At 44.3% G+C, this 18,349-nt stretch overlaps 2 protein-coding genes across 8 annotated transcripts in view; both read right to left on the bottom strand.

Annotated features, from left to right (window-relative positions):
- Positions 1-2,484, bottom strand: part of SLC25A18 (solute carrier family 25 member 18) — a 30,262-nt gene extending 27,778 nt beyond the window's left edge. For 2 of the 4 annotated variants that reach the window (XM_032349253.1, XM_032349252.1), the window contains exon 1: positions 2,005-2,480. The gene's annotated coding sequence lies outside the window, so the exon portion shown is untranslated. Of the gene's footprint in view, positions 1-2,004 lie in introns of all 4 variants that reach the window. The other 2 variants (XM_032349254.1, XM_032349251.1) reach the window with 2 other exon arrangements.
- A 6,270-nt stretch (positions 2,485-8,754) lies between these two features.
- LOC116594189 (cat eye syndrome critical region protein 2) overlaps positions 8,755-18,349 on the bottom strand; it is a 176,882-nt gene continuing 167,287 nt past the window's right edge. For all 4 annotated transcript variants that reach the window (XM_032349247.1, XM_032349249.1, XM_032349248.1 and 1 more), the window contains 3 exons: positions 12,125-13,550; positions 10,625-10,736; positions 8,755-9,864 (listed from right to left, as the gene is read on the bottom strand). In XM_032349247.1, the coding sequence (XP_032205138.1) occupies positions 9,859-9,864; positions 10,625-10,736; positions 12,125-13,550 (1,544 nt within the window). In that variant the 3' untranslated portion in view covers positions 8,755-9,858. The remainder of the gene's footprint in view (positions 9,865-10,624; positions 10,737-12,124; positions 13,551-18,349) is intronic.

Raw genomic sequence — 18,349 nt, 5'->3', positions numbered from 1 at the left:
GCGGATGTAGGCAGGAGAGGTTGGACTGCAAAGCACAAGGGAAAGTCAGCTTTGGTGAGAGGACATGACTGGCAGTAAAGAAAAAAAGTGAAGATCTGGAAAAGAACAAAGTTAGAGGACCACGTGAGGTGGTCTCTCTAAGTAACAAGGTTAGTCAGGAGTGTTGGAAGCCAAGGATGGGTTTGAGGCCTTACTGCTCTCAAACAGCGGTGGGCTTGTTAAACATGCAGAATTGTGGGACCCAGCCCAGGGTCAGTAGCCAGAATCTGATCTTAACAAGATTCTCCATGTGTTAAAGTCTGCAAGCCACTGCTTTTGTAGAGTGCTTTGCAATGCTGGATTTAAAATATGTTTCTTTTAAAAAAAGATTTTATGTATTTATTTGAGGTAGAGAGAGAGTCAGCGAGCAAGCACGTGCAGGGGTAGGAGCTGGACAGAGGAAGAAGCAGGTTCCCCAGTGAGCAGGAAGCCCAATGTGGGACTTGATCGTAGCACTCTGGGATCAAGACCTGAGCGGAAGGTAGATGCTTAACAGACTGAGCCACTCAGGAGCGCTGAGAATGACTTACAATGTTGACTATACCACAGAATTACCAGGAAAGCTTTGAAAAATTCTGATCCCCAGACCAATGAAAACTCTGAGGTAGTGTTCAAGCATCTGATTTTTTTTTTTTTTTTACACCCATGTGTTTTATTTTGTCTCGTTTTTTGAAAGATTTTAAGTAATCTCTATACCAAACATAGGACTTGAACTCACAACTTGGAGATCAAGAGTTGCATGCTCCACCAACTGAGCCAGCAGGGACCCGAAGGGCCCAGGATTTTAAATTCCTAAATGGGCAGCCTATATTGGCGACCATTGGTTAAGAGCATTGCAAAGCCAAACATAAACTCACTAAAATTTGTTAAGTAAGTCAAAACAGCAGCTGTGGGAGAGGTCGCAGGGAGTACACAGGAGACTGTTTAACAGCAGGGAGGGTCTTGACATGAGTACAGTGGTTGGATAGGTTTGGAGCGCCCCCAACCACCCAACACTGCAGATGAGCCAGAGGATGCGGACTGGGAGTGAGGTTTGATGGGGAACAGAAGCCAGGGGTCATAGAGGGCAGGGCCAGGGTGGGGGAAGGGGAAACCATGAGGGAATTTCTCCAGTTTGCAGCCATTCTTGTTCTGTAGTCCTTCCCCAGGGTCGGATTGGAGGAACATCCATAACCTTTATCCCAGTTCACCAGCAGGGTGTGGGATGAATGCGACAGCCTGCTGGGATGAGGTGTGGCTAAGGATGGAAGTGTAAACCCCAGGGCAGTTCCCATAGGTCAGTGTTATTAAACTTCAGTTTGCATCACACCCGCCAGAGGGCGGATTACAACAGACAGCCCAGAAGCACCCTCAGTCAGCAGAAGCCAGAACTTGCATTTCTAACAAATTCCCAGGTGAGGCTGGCGGTCCAGAGTCTAGCCTCAGAACCAGCACAATAGATTACATGCCCACAGGAAGATAGCGGAGGCTCACTAAGGAAGGCTGAGGTAGTGGGGCCAGCACCAAGCTTGCTCATTTCAGCAGACCTATGTGGTCTGTAGGGAACGTTCTCTTAGAACTACACCAGAGAGCAGGACTGGGGGTAGTCTGCCCTGTCTTCATCAGTGAAGCGTAGCCTAGTGGCAGCAGAACCAAGGCGAGAGGAAAGAGAGGAATTCAAGCTGCAGCAAAGATTCAGAGAAGACCATGGAGAGAGACTGCTGAATGGAAGGCCCCTGGCCTGTGCCGCTAGGCCTGCCAAAATTATGGCTGACAGCACCCAGCCCTCCTTGCAAAAAGGGAAGAAAAATATCTTTCTACTACTTTAAGCAGTATGTTCTTTTTAACCCTCTACTGTAGTCCAATTCTTCTGAATGGCTTTTCTCCTTTTACTATGAACTCAGCAGCAGCAGCTATTTTTTCCTCTTTTCCACTATTAGTAATTAGGCAAGGTAACTAGGCACACAGCTGGTATTTAATACTTACTGAGAACTTGCGAACGAGTCAGTCAATCTTCATTAGTTCCTGGGGCACACACAGACCAGGCTTCACTTGAAAGTCTCTGCTTTCCTACTGCAGACTCAATCCCTCCCCAGAGCGAAAACCTTGAATCCAATCCAAGGAACTGACTCCACTGCTACAAAAAATTCTATCTAGTGTTTAACTGGGTAGAATAGAGCTACTCCTTCCTTGTCATTCGCTGTCCAGAATGAGGTTCAAATCCAAGATTCTAGGAGCAGGTAGTGCTTTTCCAAACCTGCAGACTTCTCAAAGGGATCTGAATTTATATGCAGGTCATGGAATCAGAAGGGGGTTGGGATTTCGGGGCACAACTGCCAAATCTGGGGATTTTCCAGCTGCCTTGTTGGTGGGTAGTTCACACTGAAGGTTTTTGCTATAACTGCCCAAGGAATTAGAGGAGTGAGCATTGGTAGCAGAAAGGGAACTAAAACAGACGTGCAGACATTCTCCTTTAAAAAACCCAAGGGAAAACCATGAGGCCAGGGAAACAGATCTGCAGGGCCCATCTACAGAAAACCCAAACCTCATTCCCAGTTGGCCTAGAATCCAGACCCCCAGAAGAAAAGGTCCAATAACATTTCTTCCAAAGGCAAGCCTTGCATAACATTTAATGACACAGGCCATTCACCTCGCCAGGAAGATTACAGGGTGAAGGTCGACCTCCAGGAGTCCAACCCTGGGTTATTCTCTCAGTTCTTTTAATACCACTCTCACAGGATGTAGATAATGGCAAAACTGAACCCCCAGAGGGGCTACTTGTTTATAAAATCAAGATCCCTTTCCTTCCTCAATGACAGGAATTGGTTTAGAGACAGAAGACATTAACGTTCAAGAAAAGAAGCGCTATGGATGTTTCCAAATGTCAAAAAGGAAAGTTCCACAGTTTTGAGACTAATCCTTGTTGACAATCTGTGACTTCCTTCCTTTTCCCTAAATCTTGCCCTGCCAGCTTTCTTTTCATGTAGCAATTTGAAGCAAGTGGCTCACTGAGTAGGGGGATTGTTGTGTGAGCTGTTACCTGTGAGGCCTAACAAATGTTCACGTCAAATGGTTCCAAAAAAAGAGCTAGGTTAACAGCGCCCACCGTACCAAGTTTTGAAACAGAATCCATCTATGAAAGATACTTTGTTTTAGTCCCAAGGAGATAAGTCTGGGAATACCCTTAGCCTCAGCTAAGACCCAAGTTCCTACTACAAAATAAATCAAACCCTATCATTAGCTCCAACAGTCCCCAAATGCCAGCCTTTGTTTAGTGCGGAATTCATGTCACAGCACGAGTGGTTGCAGCTGGGAATCCAGAAGTCAGGAATCAATCTCTTCATGCATTTTAAGGATGTGATACTAATACGCACAGTGGGCAGAGCTTATGCTGAACAGGCCGATGTCACAACTGGCCCTGCGGCCCAGGGCCTACCAGTGCAGAAGGAGGCACTGAAACACCATTTCACCAGCAGCCAATCAAATCTGGGGTTTACTAATGATTTTCACTTGGAGTTGATTTTTTAATAAATATATTAGTCAATAATAATATATCAACAGGACACTTCAGGGGCAACTGGGTGGCTCAGTCACTGAAGCATCTGACTCTGACTTCGGCTCAGGTCATGATCTCATGGGTTGTGAGAGTGAGCTCTGTGCTCAGTGGGGAGTCTGCTTGAGATTCTTTCTCTCCCTTTCCCTCTGCCCTGTTCCCTACTAGCCAGCTCTCCCTCTCAAATAAATAAATCTTTAAAAAAAAATAGGGACCAAAAAAAAAAAAAAAAAAAAAAAAAAAAAAAAAGGGACAATCTAGTATCTCTAATACCACACAACTGGAGGCCAAGAGGGATCTGTCACATTCCCAGAAAGTGATAAACCTGCGTGAACAGAGATTTGGAAATTGGTACTATTTGTGGTAGAATTTTTACAGAAGGGGATTATTTTCATAAGGCCAATTAAGCATAAAAAGGCCAGAAATTTTGGTGTCGTAGAACTAAAACCAACTGACAGTAAGATAGCTACTTTCTTCTTTTTTTCTTTTTTTTTAAATTTTTTCTTTATTTATCTGACAGAGATCACAAGTAGGCAGAGAGGCAGGCAGAGAGAGAGGAGGAAGCAGGCTCCCTGCCGAGCAGAGAGCCCGATGCGGGGCTCGATCCCAGGACCCTGGGATCATGACCTGAGCTGAATGCAGAGGCTTAACCCACTGAGCCACCCAGGTGCCCCATTTCTTCTTTTTTTCAAGTAAGCCCTACCACCTTAAGTGGGGCTCAAACCCACCACCCCAAGATCAAGAGTCACATGTTCCATGACTGAGCCAGTCAGGTGCCCCAAGATGGCCACTTTATCCATTCTCTTTCTCCCCTGTAACAAAAACCTTCCTAGGAAAAGGAAATAAAAACTAAATAAATGGGGCAGGTATAAAGCAGCTGCTTACGTAGCCGTGTAGCTCCCACTTCTGGCCACATGTAATTCACACAAGACCCCAGGCTCCAGCTGCCTGGTGTCCCCTTATGATAAGCTGAATTTTTTACCTCCTGGACCCTAGTCCATCTGAGATTTTGGAAGGAGAGCAGAAGTAGTGTACGCAGTGTGTAAAGGTGTGTAACCAAGTGCTAGGGATGTGTGGGTGGTGCTGGGACGGGGCCAGCTGGGGAGTACCTCATCCTAAACATTTGTGGAACTGCCACCCGGTTTTAGTACTGCTCTGAGGTTCCCTGCAGAGCACAGCCCAGCCTCACCTGCACAGGGCCCACCCCCACTGCCTGCCCCTACACTGCCCACCTGCCCTGAGGGGAAACGGGCTGGCCATGTTTTAGGTGGTGGTGCTGGGGTCTAGTTCAAACCTTTGTCCCCAAGATAAAAGTGACACATGGACACACACAACTCACACATATCAGAGCCTTGCTATTTTAAGAATGTACTTTATACAAAATAACCAGTTCATATGGAAATAAATCTACAGACCTCTGAGGATCAAAAAGCTTTTTAAAAAGTTCTTTTAAAAAATTATCCAAACACACAATATTGAACTAACTATTGAGGTAAGTGTCGCTCTCAGTGAAACAGGGAAACAGCAGACCACGACAAAATATACACAATATAAAAATAAATAGCATTCCCCTTTCCAGTACTGGCCAGGAAAGTTCACACGGCTTTTGCAGCAGGAGCAAAGAATCCCTGACACTGTGTGCCGCAGGCTGGTGGAGACTGGCCTGGGCTCCCAGGAGCTGTGTGCAAGGCAGGAGAGTGAGGTACCTGAGTCTCAGCTAGGGAAAAAGGGTCACACAAAGGATACCGAACGGGGTTCAGCATTTCAATAACTTAACTCAACATCCACACCCCCTGTTCCCAACCCCATCCCACCCTTTCCAAAAACACACGCAGGACAATTAGTTGGCTATCAGGCATTTCTACTTAAAAGTTCAGTCAGTCCCCTGGTACGCAGTGAGAGATAAAGACAGCTGGGGAGACAGCCCCTCTGAATTTCTGGTTAGCAAAGACCTACAAAGCAGAGACAGGTAAACACCCAACCTGGAGACAAAGCTTGTGTCACAGCTTCATATAAGAGATGACATGCAGAAATGTTCACTCAAGTTCTGTTTTCCCAAATGAAAAGCAGGGCAAGTCTTGGTGTCCTAAGGCTCCATATTACAGAGAGTCCAACCCACTAAAAAAGGAAAAAGGATTTCTCATCATGCAGCAAATCTCAATCACATTCTTAGTTCCTAGACAGTTATGTGAGCTCAGGAATAAAAGCCTCTACCTGCTCAACCCAAATTCCCAGTATTCTCACTAGAGTGTTGAACAGAAAGCTATTAGCCGGGACTGCATTCCAGAAACCCCCGAGGTGGAACAATCATTAAACTCAGACACACATGGAGCTGACTTCCTCACTGGAGGTCCATGCAGAAGCTAGCAGGGGTGAGCGGACTGACAGTCACAAGGTGGGGGCGGTAGCAATAATGCTCGAAAACTCTAAGCCTTCATTTCTTTGAAAGTATGTCAGCATTCTGACACTCTGTAACTGTCCTTGTCTTGGGACTGCTCAGGTAAGACTTGCTGTGAAATTTCAGATTAGGTAGGTCTTAAGAGCAGTATATTATTTATAGATTTGAATTTTCATTAAAGGAAAAAGGGGGAAGGAAAATCCAACCAAGTGGTATGGATCGAGAGCTTGTTTCTGACATCGGTGATGACCACAACACTGAGATTTCGCATGTTTTGGACAGCACTTTGCATCCTCTTTGACTCCAGGAGTTGCCATAAATGATAATATAAGAGACACATGCCATGGGGTAATGATACCTATTAGTAATGAGAAGCATTTCCAAGGTCTGAGCGCTAGGCCCCGGTGAATCGACACTGAAAGCTGCGGTCTGAGTGAACAAAGGTGCACACACCCCCTACAGATCTTCAGGTATTCAATGAACATAAACATGAAGAGGAGCATAACAGAGTTTTGTCTTCTGAGAGCTTGGGCTCAGCAGGAATAAAAGAATTGTGACTAAGAAGCTCATGTGCACTGACTGAACCAAACCAGTGTGAAAAAGGAGAGGAAGAGTGGCTTTAATTTTATTTTTAGAAGGTAGGACGAAAAAGTTATATGAACAAGAATCTTCACATTTTGCCCTTACTCTTCACATGCATCTACCATAATAAATTTCAGCCAACAACTACTTTTTAAAAGAACAGACTCTGAGGGAAAAACAAACAAGAAACCCAAACCAGAAACCTTTCAAAAAGCTTTACTTTTCTTTCTGGGGTGTTTATTCCTCCTGGGTCTTAGGGGAAAAGATCCTAACTTATTAACAATGCTAATAAAGGCTAGCCAGGACTGTTCAATCAGACAGGTGTGCGAGTTTCCTCATTTCCCGTGGAGCCCAGCTCCCTGCTCCTGGGGACTCCTGAGAGCTGACCCGAGGACACCATGTGAGAGTCCTAGCCCGACAGCGGACCATTTTTAGGAACTCCTCACACACTACTTTCCAGTTATAACATATCACACACCACCACCCCGTCATGGAGAAGAGGGCAAATGGATCTGCACCTGTTTAAGACACTTGGGAAGAGAAGTGCCAGAGGAGAAAGATAAGAGAGAATAATAGGTCCTGCTTGGGGGAGGAGTGCTCAGCAGGTCCCAGCAGCTCCATGGTCACATGTGCTCCTGCAGTCTTGCAACTCCTGACTGCTGGTACCTGTAATGAAGGACCCAGCTCCCACATGGGGCACAACCAGGTTGGCAAGTCTGCTGTTGCCCTTGCTCCCAGTGTTATGATACAGTAGTTCAGTTCTTGATATTGTTCTTCCTTAACATTTTCTCACCTCTCTATATACGAAAGAAGGCAGGCTCAGGATAAAAGAATTGACTGATTTCTTCCTATATTGTTCACAGCTTTTCTCTAGGAACAGGTAACGGGGTAATGGGCTGGGAGAGGAGAAAAGGTTACCTCGAATGGGGGCTGGGGCGGGGGGTGGGGGCGGGGAGGAAAATGGGCACAGATCAGCCCAACTATTGCTTATGGTCCACTCCTCCCCACACCCCAGGGTCCTTTAGCACAAAGCAATGCCTCCAACCTCAGCACCAGAGGAACAGGTCCTGTGGCTACTTATGTCAGGCAGCAGCCAAAGGCCTCTCTCTCTCACACCAATGTTCATGTGAGAAGATGAAGGCTGTCGGCGGCAGAAAGCTCCGGGTCTAGACCGACTCTAACTAGACCTGAGCCAGCTATCAAGACCAGTTGGTCTTTCTCTCCTCCCTGCTTCTACACAGACACAAAAAGAGGAGGAGTAATGCATCGGCCATGTGAACTTATCCTAGGCTCAAGAGCTGAACCATGTTCTTCCTACAGGGACAGCACTGACCTCTTCATGCTTTCAAACCAGATCATGCCAGTGACAGCTTTCTAACCAGAATTAGGACCAAATGAGAACACAGCCTCAAAACTCATTCCACTTAAACGCACATCAAATTTAAAACTGGAGTCTATTACAGAAAAAAATCTGTGTTTTTGCACATCACATCTTAAAGGCTCCTGTGTTCCCTACGCAACTCTCAATCCTGCTTGAGCCATAAGCCACAGTGCCAGCTCAATAATCTTTCCCTTATTTGTATGAGTTTCCTTTACACCGGAGCTGGTGTCTTGGGTTCCATCTCCATAACATGGATGTTTGCAATTTGTTTCTTTTCCTAAATAGCATAGCATAGCAAACTTTAAACATGATAGTTCCACGTTTCATCAAGGATGCTGGAATTGGAGGGAAAGATTCTAAAGGCCCCTCACAAGGCTGAATTTGTAAGAAACTAGGGCAGATTAATATTATATGGAAGCTTTTCTACTATCCCAAAGGCATGCTTAAAAATATGCTATTCTTTACAAAAACCTGTTAATTTCAGGGCATTTTTCCTTAGTTCCCCCCTCCCCCTTTGTGGTATATTCGAAGTTTAAAACATAGGAGTCCTAACTTTGGTGGCATCTCCAGCTAAAATCAAATACAGAATGCTAAACAAGAACAATCCAGTGTAATTCACTCTAAAACCATAACAAAGTAATTTAATACTGTAGAATTGTTTCCTATCACAGATATGACGAATGATTTCCAAGAACTTGTTCCTGAAAGCTATTTTAAATCACCATGACTTATTTTACTATGATTCACTTAACATGAATTAAAACTATATATACTGAGATATTCTAAATTCAAACTGTAAATCTATAGAATACATTTTTCCTATTCAAAACTGTGCAATTTCTTTATTGATACTAACATAAACAAACCTGAGTAGTCACTTCCACAAAATGTGATTCGTGCCAGAAAGCTTGTGTGATGTCTACCAGATCACAGGCCCAGTAGGTCTGTGAAGAGGACGATTCATTTTATATTCTAATAAGCAAAACACTCTAGTGATCCCAATTCCTGATACTGGTTTACAGCTATCCGGTAGGGCTGGTGGCAAATCAGGAAGGGCACTGCTCTCTGAAATCCAGGCTCCGGGCCACTGGATGAGAGGCAGACTGTCTTCTAGGCTGACGTTTCTGGGAGGCCGTGCAGGAGCACTCCATCTCCAAACCGAGACACTCAACAGTCAGGGGGCAGTGCAACGGTACCCTCGGGCTGATTGGAAAGAAGTCCTTTAACGAACAAAGGACAGCTAGTCACTGAAAAAACAGTGACAATTTATAAGCGTAAACTTTTCCTACCCTCTTCTCCAGCTCCCAAGAAGTATTCAGTGTGACATGATTGTAAACAGATAAGGATCACTCTAGTGCTGCGTGCCCACCACAGTTAGGACTTCCATTTCTTCCACATCCCCACCCACCCTTCCCACTTATGTACAATACATTCACCACCAACAACAAAAATTATTTTTAAAAGGCAACATGAAAATTCTGTAAACTGGACCCAGCTCCAAACACATGAATACTAAGAGAAGTCCCTTCCCCAAATATATACCTGAGTTTAGCTGCTCATGAAAGTTCAGAAGCACCACTCCATTCTTAAGTGTGACCCCCTCCCCCAAGTTTAAGATGATTTTCCCTGAACGAGAGTCTCAGGACTTAGAACAGCCATGACTAATTTCAGTTCATTTGTTCTTGACCATCAGCCAAACGAGAGATCCCCAACCAAGGACCTTTACAAGCTGGTGTTAGTCTAAGGAGTATGCTTCTAAGGCTCCAGGAAAGGCTCCAGCTCTTGGACGGCGAGATGGGATGCCCTATGAAGGGGTGTGGCAGGGTAACAGGAATAGAGATGGGCAGGGATCGTTTCCCTAAATTCTCCATGTTCCAGTCTTCATGTGCAGCTTTCTGTTTCCTTGGGGTTTATTTCCTCCTTGGACTAGCTCTGAGAGACAATTAAAGACAATTAAGCAAAATTAACAATTGTGTTGTTTAAAGTAATTCAATAAGCCGAAGAGCTGTACATGTTCCTCTCCATCAGGGAAAGTGGCTTGGTCTTGTTTTAGCCATCACAGTTTACTTCCAGAGGGTGGGCTATCAGGCTCCAGACCTCTGCACACAGACCCCCAACCTCAGCTCTCAGGAGCAGTAGGCCTCCCTGCACACTAGGGGATGAAATTGATGTTGCTGATGACAATTACTTCACAGTGGTCAAGGAAGAGAGGGAAGTGAGAGAGTGTGTGGAGAGAGCCGGAACGCAGTGATTAGCACACAAGAAGCACCTGAAGGGAGCTCCTTTAAAAAACCCGAGTGCATCGTCTCTCTCAGATGAAATAGGTGGAAAGAGATAAAAAATACGAAGCTATCATATCAAAATAAATGCTAGTGGCCTATTTGGAAAAATGAAGCTTGAACAATCCCCAAACAGCTGGTTACCACAAGAAGAGAAACACATGGAAAACAAAACAGAAGCTACTTCCGAGGTCATCTTCTCATTTTTTCCCCACTGTGGAATCCATTGGGAGCACTGGGCCCGAGTGGCCCTTTCTCCTAGGCTGGTAGTAGGACACGAAGCACTTTCCAGTTCAAGGTCCTCTATTAACAGGACACCTTAAAAGATTTTCTGAGAGTCACGATAAACTCACAATGAACATTTCTTGCTCCCTGGAATCACAACAGAAGTTCTAAGTTTTGATAATTTTTACCTGATCGAGAGGAAGTGTGGGGGGCTTATGTGGTGGAAGCTCTTCCTGGGATGCTGCTGGTGCTGGGGTCTTTGGGAACGAGGACTGTGACTGGCCTGGATGCATTTGCATTCTACAGCCACAAGAAAAGAGCAGTTAAGAATGAATGAAGACATACTAATTAGAAAGGAAAGAGATACTTCAGTTAAAATCTCAGGCAGATACTGCCTTAATTATCTAGGAATCAATCATGGAATCGATATGAGAAGAAAGCAACATTTTGTGCCTCCAGGTGTGATGCAGTCAGTACATGATACCACCTAGGAGGGCTCTTGACATGGGTTTAACTGGACTCCAAACAGGAGGGAACAATGAGAAGAATCCAAAATCTGGGACATCACACGTGAGAACTTGCCTCAAATCTTTGGAAAACAAAATGGAACTAAACAAAGATAGAATCCACGTTGTAAATTAAGAGACTAAACAGAGCAACCAAATGTAAATACGTTAACCTTACATGGATCTTGGCTGGCGGAGGGGAGATAAAACAAACACAGCTGTAAAAGACATTTTGGGGACAACTGGAGAAATTAAATAAGGACTCTACATTAAACCACTATCACTGCTATTTTCTGCGGGTGGAGTAACAGTTTGATATTGTGCTCCAGGAGAATGTCATTATCCCTAGCAGATGCATGCAGTCATGAAGTCTGCAACTTCCTTCCCAATGGTTTAAAAGAAAAGACAAGGAAACAAAACAAACATATTTAGTGAGGTATAAAATTAATATGGCAAAATGTTAAATGTGGAAGAGGTCTTGGAGGTAAGCTTAGGCTGGCACTAAAAGGGGCACATTAGTGTTTAAGTTGGATGGTACTGGTTTTGAGATTAGGCTTCATAACATTAATGTAAACAACTTCATTTAAACATCTTTTATATATTACAAATTTGAAAATCTCCTGGTTCACAGATCACCTCACTGAGTCTTAAAAACATCATTATTTGGAAAATTCTCAACGAGACTGTATTTGACTTGTTTTAATTCTGGATAAACCCGTTTCTTTATTCAGTGTTAGGGGGAGAAGTGAGAGGTAAGGGATAAAACCTGAACATTACAGATGACCTCCCTCAACCTCAAGGTTTGAGAGAGACCTATTTTACCTTGACCAGAGTATCTGAACTTAGCAGCAATGTGGACACCTCTGCTTATGGCTCTCCAACTGTGGTTCTGACGTTTCCCGTCTCAAAACTTAACTGAACAGTCATTTACATGCCAGTTCACTTTCATGAGGGAAAAAAATGCCAAAGATAAAATCGGACTCTAAGGCAGCAACATTTCTATTAAGTCTCCAGCAAGGATTCCCATGCTTTCCTTAGACCCAGACCATTAAAGATTATCACCTTCATTTCTAAGGCCATTTTTCTTTCTAAAACTAACATCTATTCTTTTCTCAGGAAAAAACCAAACCAAAACAACCCAACAAAAAAAAAAACCAAAAAAACCATTTAATGTAATCTTACCCTGATGGTCTGTACATTTCCTGGAAAGGTCCCCTTATTCCACTTCCAGTGCCAATTTGTTCCATCATTACAGCTTGAAAGTGACCCAGGCCCTCTTCTTGGCAGCGATAGATGGGGCCTTCCTGAGAGAGGCCGTTGGGCTGGGCAGCCACTGGATGGTGAGGCGGTTGAGCAGTCACGGGGGAAGAGTAAGCCCTGGGCTGGAAATGACTGGCGGGCCTCTGAGGTGTGTAAGGAGGCCCCGTCTGTAGCATCACGCCATGAGGCTGGAAAGTTGATGAACCAAATCCCATCCCTGAACTCAGAGGTGGAGGAGGAGTTCCATAAAGATACTCGCTTGCTGACAATGAGCTTTGCCGCTTGGTAGCTGCGTTATGGTTGTCCAGGTCTAAAAACTCTTTGGGACTCTCTGGCCTCTCCACAGATTCATCTAGCTTGTCTTCCTCTGGACCAGGATTCTGCCCATCAGTTGAGACTACTTTAGCAGCCACCGCATCCATTTGGGTTGGGGAAGTTAAGACAGCATTCAGTGTCTCACAGCCTTGCAGATTAGCCAAGGTGCTCTTATCTGAGAAGAGGGGCCTTGGTGGGGGGGCTGGATTAGGTGGTGGGAGCCCACTTGGACTTCCTGGGGGATGAAGATGTCTCTGCCAGTCAGAAAAGCCCTGTGGACACGGATAATAAGGAGTTCGCTGATAGTGATGGTAGGAAGGCTGAGGTGGTGACTGGTAGGAATACCTCATTGCTTGGTGGGGGCGATACCGGGGAAAGACTCCAGAATGAGGGTTGTTAGACTGAAAGCCCCTAGGGGGGAAATGCTGAGGATGGGACACTGAGGGTTTACTTCCCATCACAGGGCCCAAACCTTGCAGGCCTGGACTGATGTGGTAATGTGTAGCTGAATTTGGGTATTCCAGGCCAGGCAAGTACAAGGGGGAAAACTGGCTTACAGCGCCTCCCATGAGACTGGGGTCTGTGTTGGGAGGTGTGGCTGGGTTCTGCCTTGTACATGGGATGGTTTCTGGTAGCACTTTGCCTTTGGGGCAGAGTGGCTTTTCTGAACCACTACCACCAAGGCCTTTCCCTTCTGAGCCACAAGGGGATGCTTCAACAATCAGTCCGTTTTCGGGGAGAGCCACTCTCTCTGCCAGAGTGGAGAGGTCTCGCATACACCCCTGAGAGGCTGGACTGGTAGAGCCACTCTCTGTGGGCCATGTGTTCTTGCTCTTTGTTGCCTTCCAGTTGTCGCCAGATTCTGAGGAGTCGCTTTTGAGCTCTGGGCCCTCTGTTTCCCTTTCTTGTGGTGAGCTCTGCCTGGTACATTCAGTCTGTAAGGGAGGTGTAGGGTGAGGTAGCTGTTTGAGGTACACCCCCTCTGAAGCACCCATGTTTGGTGGTTTCTCCTCAAGCCCAGTCAAGGGATCTGCTGTAAGAAAAATGTAGAACAAAATAGTAATTCAGTAGCTGAAATGACAATACTGATGGGGATGGTAGTGAAAAGAACATGAAGGCAGTCAGGGACAGATGGGGCTGAGGCGGATATATGGCCAATTCAAGCATCAGCTAAAACTTTTGAGTCCCTGAAAGGATTCATGATGTTGAGGCCTTTGTAAACTCCTCCTTATAGACCAGGAAGTAAGACCTAGCACATCTATAGCTACTTATAAAGTCTGGCAAAGAATGGAGATGTCCCTGCCTCTCTCTTGCTGTGCTGTGTGAGCCTGAGGTAATTCAGGTATATGCATGTCCTGTATGGAGATCAGTAAGAACCAGAACATGATGGATCTATATCAAGAGGGCTGCCTCCTGACGTCTGCCCCATCAGAACGTATGTTCCACAGCAGCACGGACTTTGTTTCCTTCCCCATCAATCTTAGTACTTGTACACAACAGAAATTTACAACACACAAATAAATTAATTTACTAGACTCAAATGCTTAATTACAAACTCAGGATTCTTTACATTGTTATTGTGTCAGACCAGAAATATGGTCTTATTTTTTTAATAATTTTTTCAAGTAGAACAGAGTTGTTGCTCAGGTGTGATCTAAATACAATTCTAAAAACGGATGTAAAAACAGATCATAAAGACAAGATTAAAGATTCATACATTACAACTTTTAAAGACCCACTAAAATCTCAGTCAACTAATTAACTAGTGCTGGTTGAAAAATCAAAGGTAAAAGTTATACAACAAAATTTAAATCTACACTTCTCATTATTTTATCAACATAAAACATGGAAACTAACAAACAGACTTATTCACAGTTTCACCAGAGGGTGAATTCCAGACCCCATTTGAAATCAGTATTAGACTGATTAGCTAGACCTGGTGGTCACAAAACAGGCCTTCCCTCAGAATGACCACTTTCAAAAAGTAAGTCTAAGGGGCGCTGGGTGGCTCAGCTGGTGAAGCATCTGCCCTTGGCTCAGGTCCTGATCCCAGGGTCCTGGGATTGAGTCCCAAATCGGGTTCCCTGCTGTGGGGAGCCTGCTTCTCATTCTCTCTCTCAAATGAATAAATTAAAAAAAAAAGAAAAGAAAAAAAAAAGGAAGACTAGGTTGGGGAAGATGGCAGGGTAGGAGGATCCTAAGCTCATCTCCTCTCATGGATACAACCAGATAACTAGGTAACACCCATATCAGTATAAATAAGGAAAGGACTTGAAGACTGTCGAAACAGACTCTCCATAGCTAAATGTAGAGCAGAGGCCACATCACAGAGGGTGTGAAGGACAGAGATGTTGTCAGGAGCCAAGTGGATCCTTGGGATTGTCCTCTGTGCACCAGCACGGAGAAGAGGGCAGAGGAGATCCGAAGACAGGAACCCCAGGAATGGGGGAACTTAATGGGTAAAATCAATCTCTCTAACATTTGGCTTTGAAAACCAGAGGGGCCCAAGAATCTGGGGGCTTATTAACACCTTATTAAAACTCAGTGGCGGTGGGGGGGCCCGCCTGTGTGGCTCAGTGGGATAAAGCCTCTGCCTTCAGCTCAGGTCATGATCTCAGGGTCCTGGGATCAAACCCCATATCACCCCACATCGGGCTCTCTGCCTGGCAGGGAGCCTGTTTCCTCCTCTCTCTCTGCCTGCCTCTCTGCCTACTTGTGATCTTTGTCAAATAAATAAATAAAATCTTTAAAAAAAACAAACAAACACCAAAAAACCCAAAAAACTCAGGGGGCTCAGCTCTGTGAGAGCCAGGATGGTAGAGTCCCTGCCCTTAAAGAGACAGTACAACAGTGCCACGGAGATTGAGCATAGAAGCAGCAGTGTGAAAAATACCTGACATATGTGGAAAGGAGATTTATTTACTAATGAGTGTATATTGGAGGGGCAGGGATCTTTGGGAGACCTCTCTAAGAACAAAAGACCTGGTCAACACCATTTTCCTCCTCTGCTCCCAGCCTAGATAGAGGGACAACTGCAGGAACCAGTGTAGGGCCAACACTGGTTACATAGCAGAACAGTTTGCCCTCCCCAACGTTTGCCTACAGAAATATCCTCTCCATCCAAGCCTGGGCAACTGCAGTGCTCTTCTGCAGTGGACTGATGCAGAGCTTCCTGGCACTCCATGGGCCTGTTCCCGCATTTTCCCGTTGACCTGGCACCTCCAATATGCCCTTAGCTGGAGCCCACCCAAAGCGGTGCCGCAAGCCTGGGGAGGTGCAAGCAGCCAGGAAAAGGACCAGCACCCCACCCCTCCAGAGAGACTCCTTCCCTGGAGAAAAGGGAAGATAACCACACGTAATAGTGCCACTGAGGCCCCCCGCACTGGGCAGGGGGCAGACAGCTATTTTGACTGAAAGCCACCCTCACCAATGGAAGCTTCTCGGAGGACAACACAGGGAAAGCACCCAGCAGTCTGGTGCTACTTCACCTCTGGCAAATGTCTGGTCTGACTCAACTCAAGCCCAGGGTGGCACCAGATTGGCCCACTAACAACACAGGGATCAAACCCTGCCTACAAAAGGCAGAGCCACTGCACATGACTGGACTGAAGGCAAATGTGGTTCAGTCACAACAGCAGGATGCACACACTACACACAGGAGAAACCCCTGAAGCGCCAGGTTCTGAACAGGGGATTGCACTGCAGGGCACTATAGGACCTCTTCTTCACAAGGCCATTACTTCCAAGAGCAGAGGACACAGCTGATTTTCCTAACACACAGAAACAGACACAGAGAGTCAGATAAAATGAAGAGATGAGGAGTATGTCTCAAAGGAAAGATCAGGACAAAAATCACACCAAGAGAACGAAATGAAATGGAAGTAAGTAATATGCCTGATAGAGAATTTAAAGTAATGGTCACAGAGATCTTCACTGGACCTGAGAAAGGAGTGGGGGACCTCAAAGAGACCCTCAAGAAAGATAGAAAACAAAAAAGAACAAATCAGAGATAAAGAACACAATAACTGAAATTAAAAATACACTACAATGGATTAATAGTACACTAGAGGAAGAAGAAAGAATCAGAAACTTGCAAGACAGAATGCGATTAAACTGAATAGGTGAAAAAAAAAAAAGAAAACAGACTTAGAGAACTCAGTAACAACCATCACATATAATAGTAATAACATTATATGGATCCCAGGAGAAAAGGGGGAAATAAAATCATTTTGAAGAAATAATAGCTGAAAACTTCCTGAATCTGGGAAGGAAACAGAAATCCAGATCCAGGAGGCACAGAGATGCCCCAACAAAATCAACTCAAGGAGGTCAACATGAAAACACACAGGAATTAAAAAGACAAAAATGTAGTGAGAAGAATTTTTAAAGTAAGAAAGACAAAAAGAAAATAGTTATATAAAAGAGAAACCCTCTAAGACTATAAGCTCATTTTTCCACAGAAACTTTACAGGCTAGAAGGGAATGTGAGGATAGTGCTCAAAGTGCTGAAAGAAAAAAAACACCAGCAGCAAAGAATTCTTTATCCAGCAAGGGTACCATCCAGACTAGGAGAGTTTCCCCGACAAACAAAAGTTTGTCACCACTACACCACTACACCAAACCTATCAGAAATGTTAAAGGGAACTCTGAGTGGGAAGGAAAGACCATAAGCAGGAATAAGAAAAGTAGGAAGCACAAAAGCAGTAAAATGATCTAGAAAAATCAGTCAAGTGATTCATAAAATAAAAGGATATGAAGTATGACTCCAGATGCCTAAAACCTGGGGGAGTTGTGGAGGCATGGTGGCAATAAAGAACAGGTTCAAACTTAAGTGACCATCAGCTTAATACAGACTGCTATATGCAGAAGATGGTATATATATATCTAATAGTAACCACAGATCAAAAACCAGTAACTGATATGCAAAAAATACAGAGAAAGGAATCCAAGTATACTTGGATTCACTATAAAACACCAGCAAACCATGACAGAAGATAGCAAGAGAAGAAAGGAACAGAGAACTACAAATATATCCATTAAACAAGTAATAATATCAGCATGTACATACCTATCAATAACTACTCTGAATGTAAATGGACTAAATGTTACAATCAAAAGATATAGGGTGATGGAATGGATTAAAAAAAAGAACCTTCTATATGGTGCCTATGAGAGACTCATCTCAGAGTGAAAAACATAAGCAGACTGAAAGAAAAGGGATGGAGAATTTATCATGCAAATGGATGTCAAAAGAAATCTGAGATAGCAATATTTATAAATTTGATTTTATATTTTATATTTTTTTATATTTAGATAGATTTTATATTTTTAAAATATTTTTATTTATTTATTTGACAGAGAGACAGCAAGAGAGGGAATACAAGCAGGGGGAGAGGGAGAGGGAGAAGCAGGCTTCCCGCTGAGCAGGGAGTCTGATGTGGAGCTTGATCCCAGGACTTGATCATGACCTGAACCTAAGGCAGCTGCTTAATGACTGAGCCACCCAGGTACAAAAAAAAACTTTACACAAAGACTGTAAAAAGGAAAAAAAGAAGGACACTACAAAATCATAAAGGGAAGATTCAAGAAGATGTAGCAATAGTAAATACTTATGTACCAAACAGGGAGCATCCAAATACATAAAGTAGCTAATCGCAAACATATAGGAAGTAATTGATAGGAATATAGTAATAGCAGGGGAATTTCACACCTCACGTGTATCAATGGACAGATCATCCAAGCAGAAAATCAACAAGGAAGGAATAGCTTTTATTTTGTTTTTTAGAGTTGGGGAGAGGCAGAGGGACAAAGAATCTTGGGTGAGGTTTTTTT

This window comes from Mustela erminea, chromosome 6 (assembly GCF_009829155.1).
Source record: "Mustela erminea isolate mMusErm1 chromosome 6, mMusErm1.Pri, whole genome shotgun sequence".
NCBI classification, from domain to species: domain Eukaryota; kingdom Metazoa; phylum Chordata; class Mammalia; order Carnivora; family Mustelidae; genus Mustela; species Mustela erminea.
The sequence above is the reverse complement of the archived record's forward strand: the minus strand, read 5'-3'. Positions and strand labels throughout refer to the sequence as shown.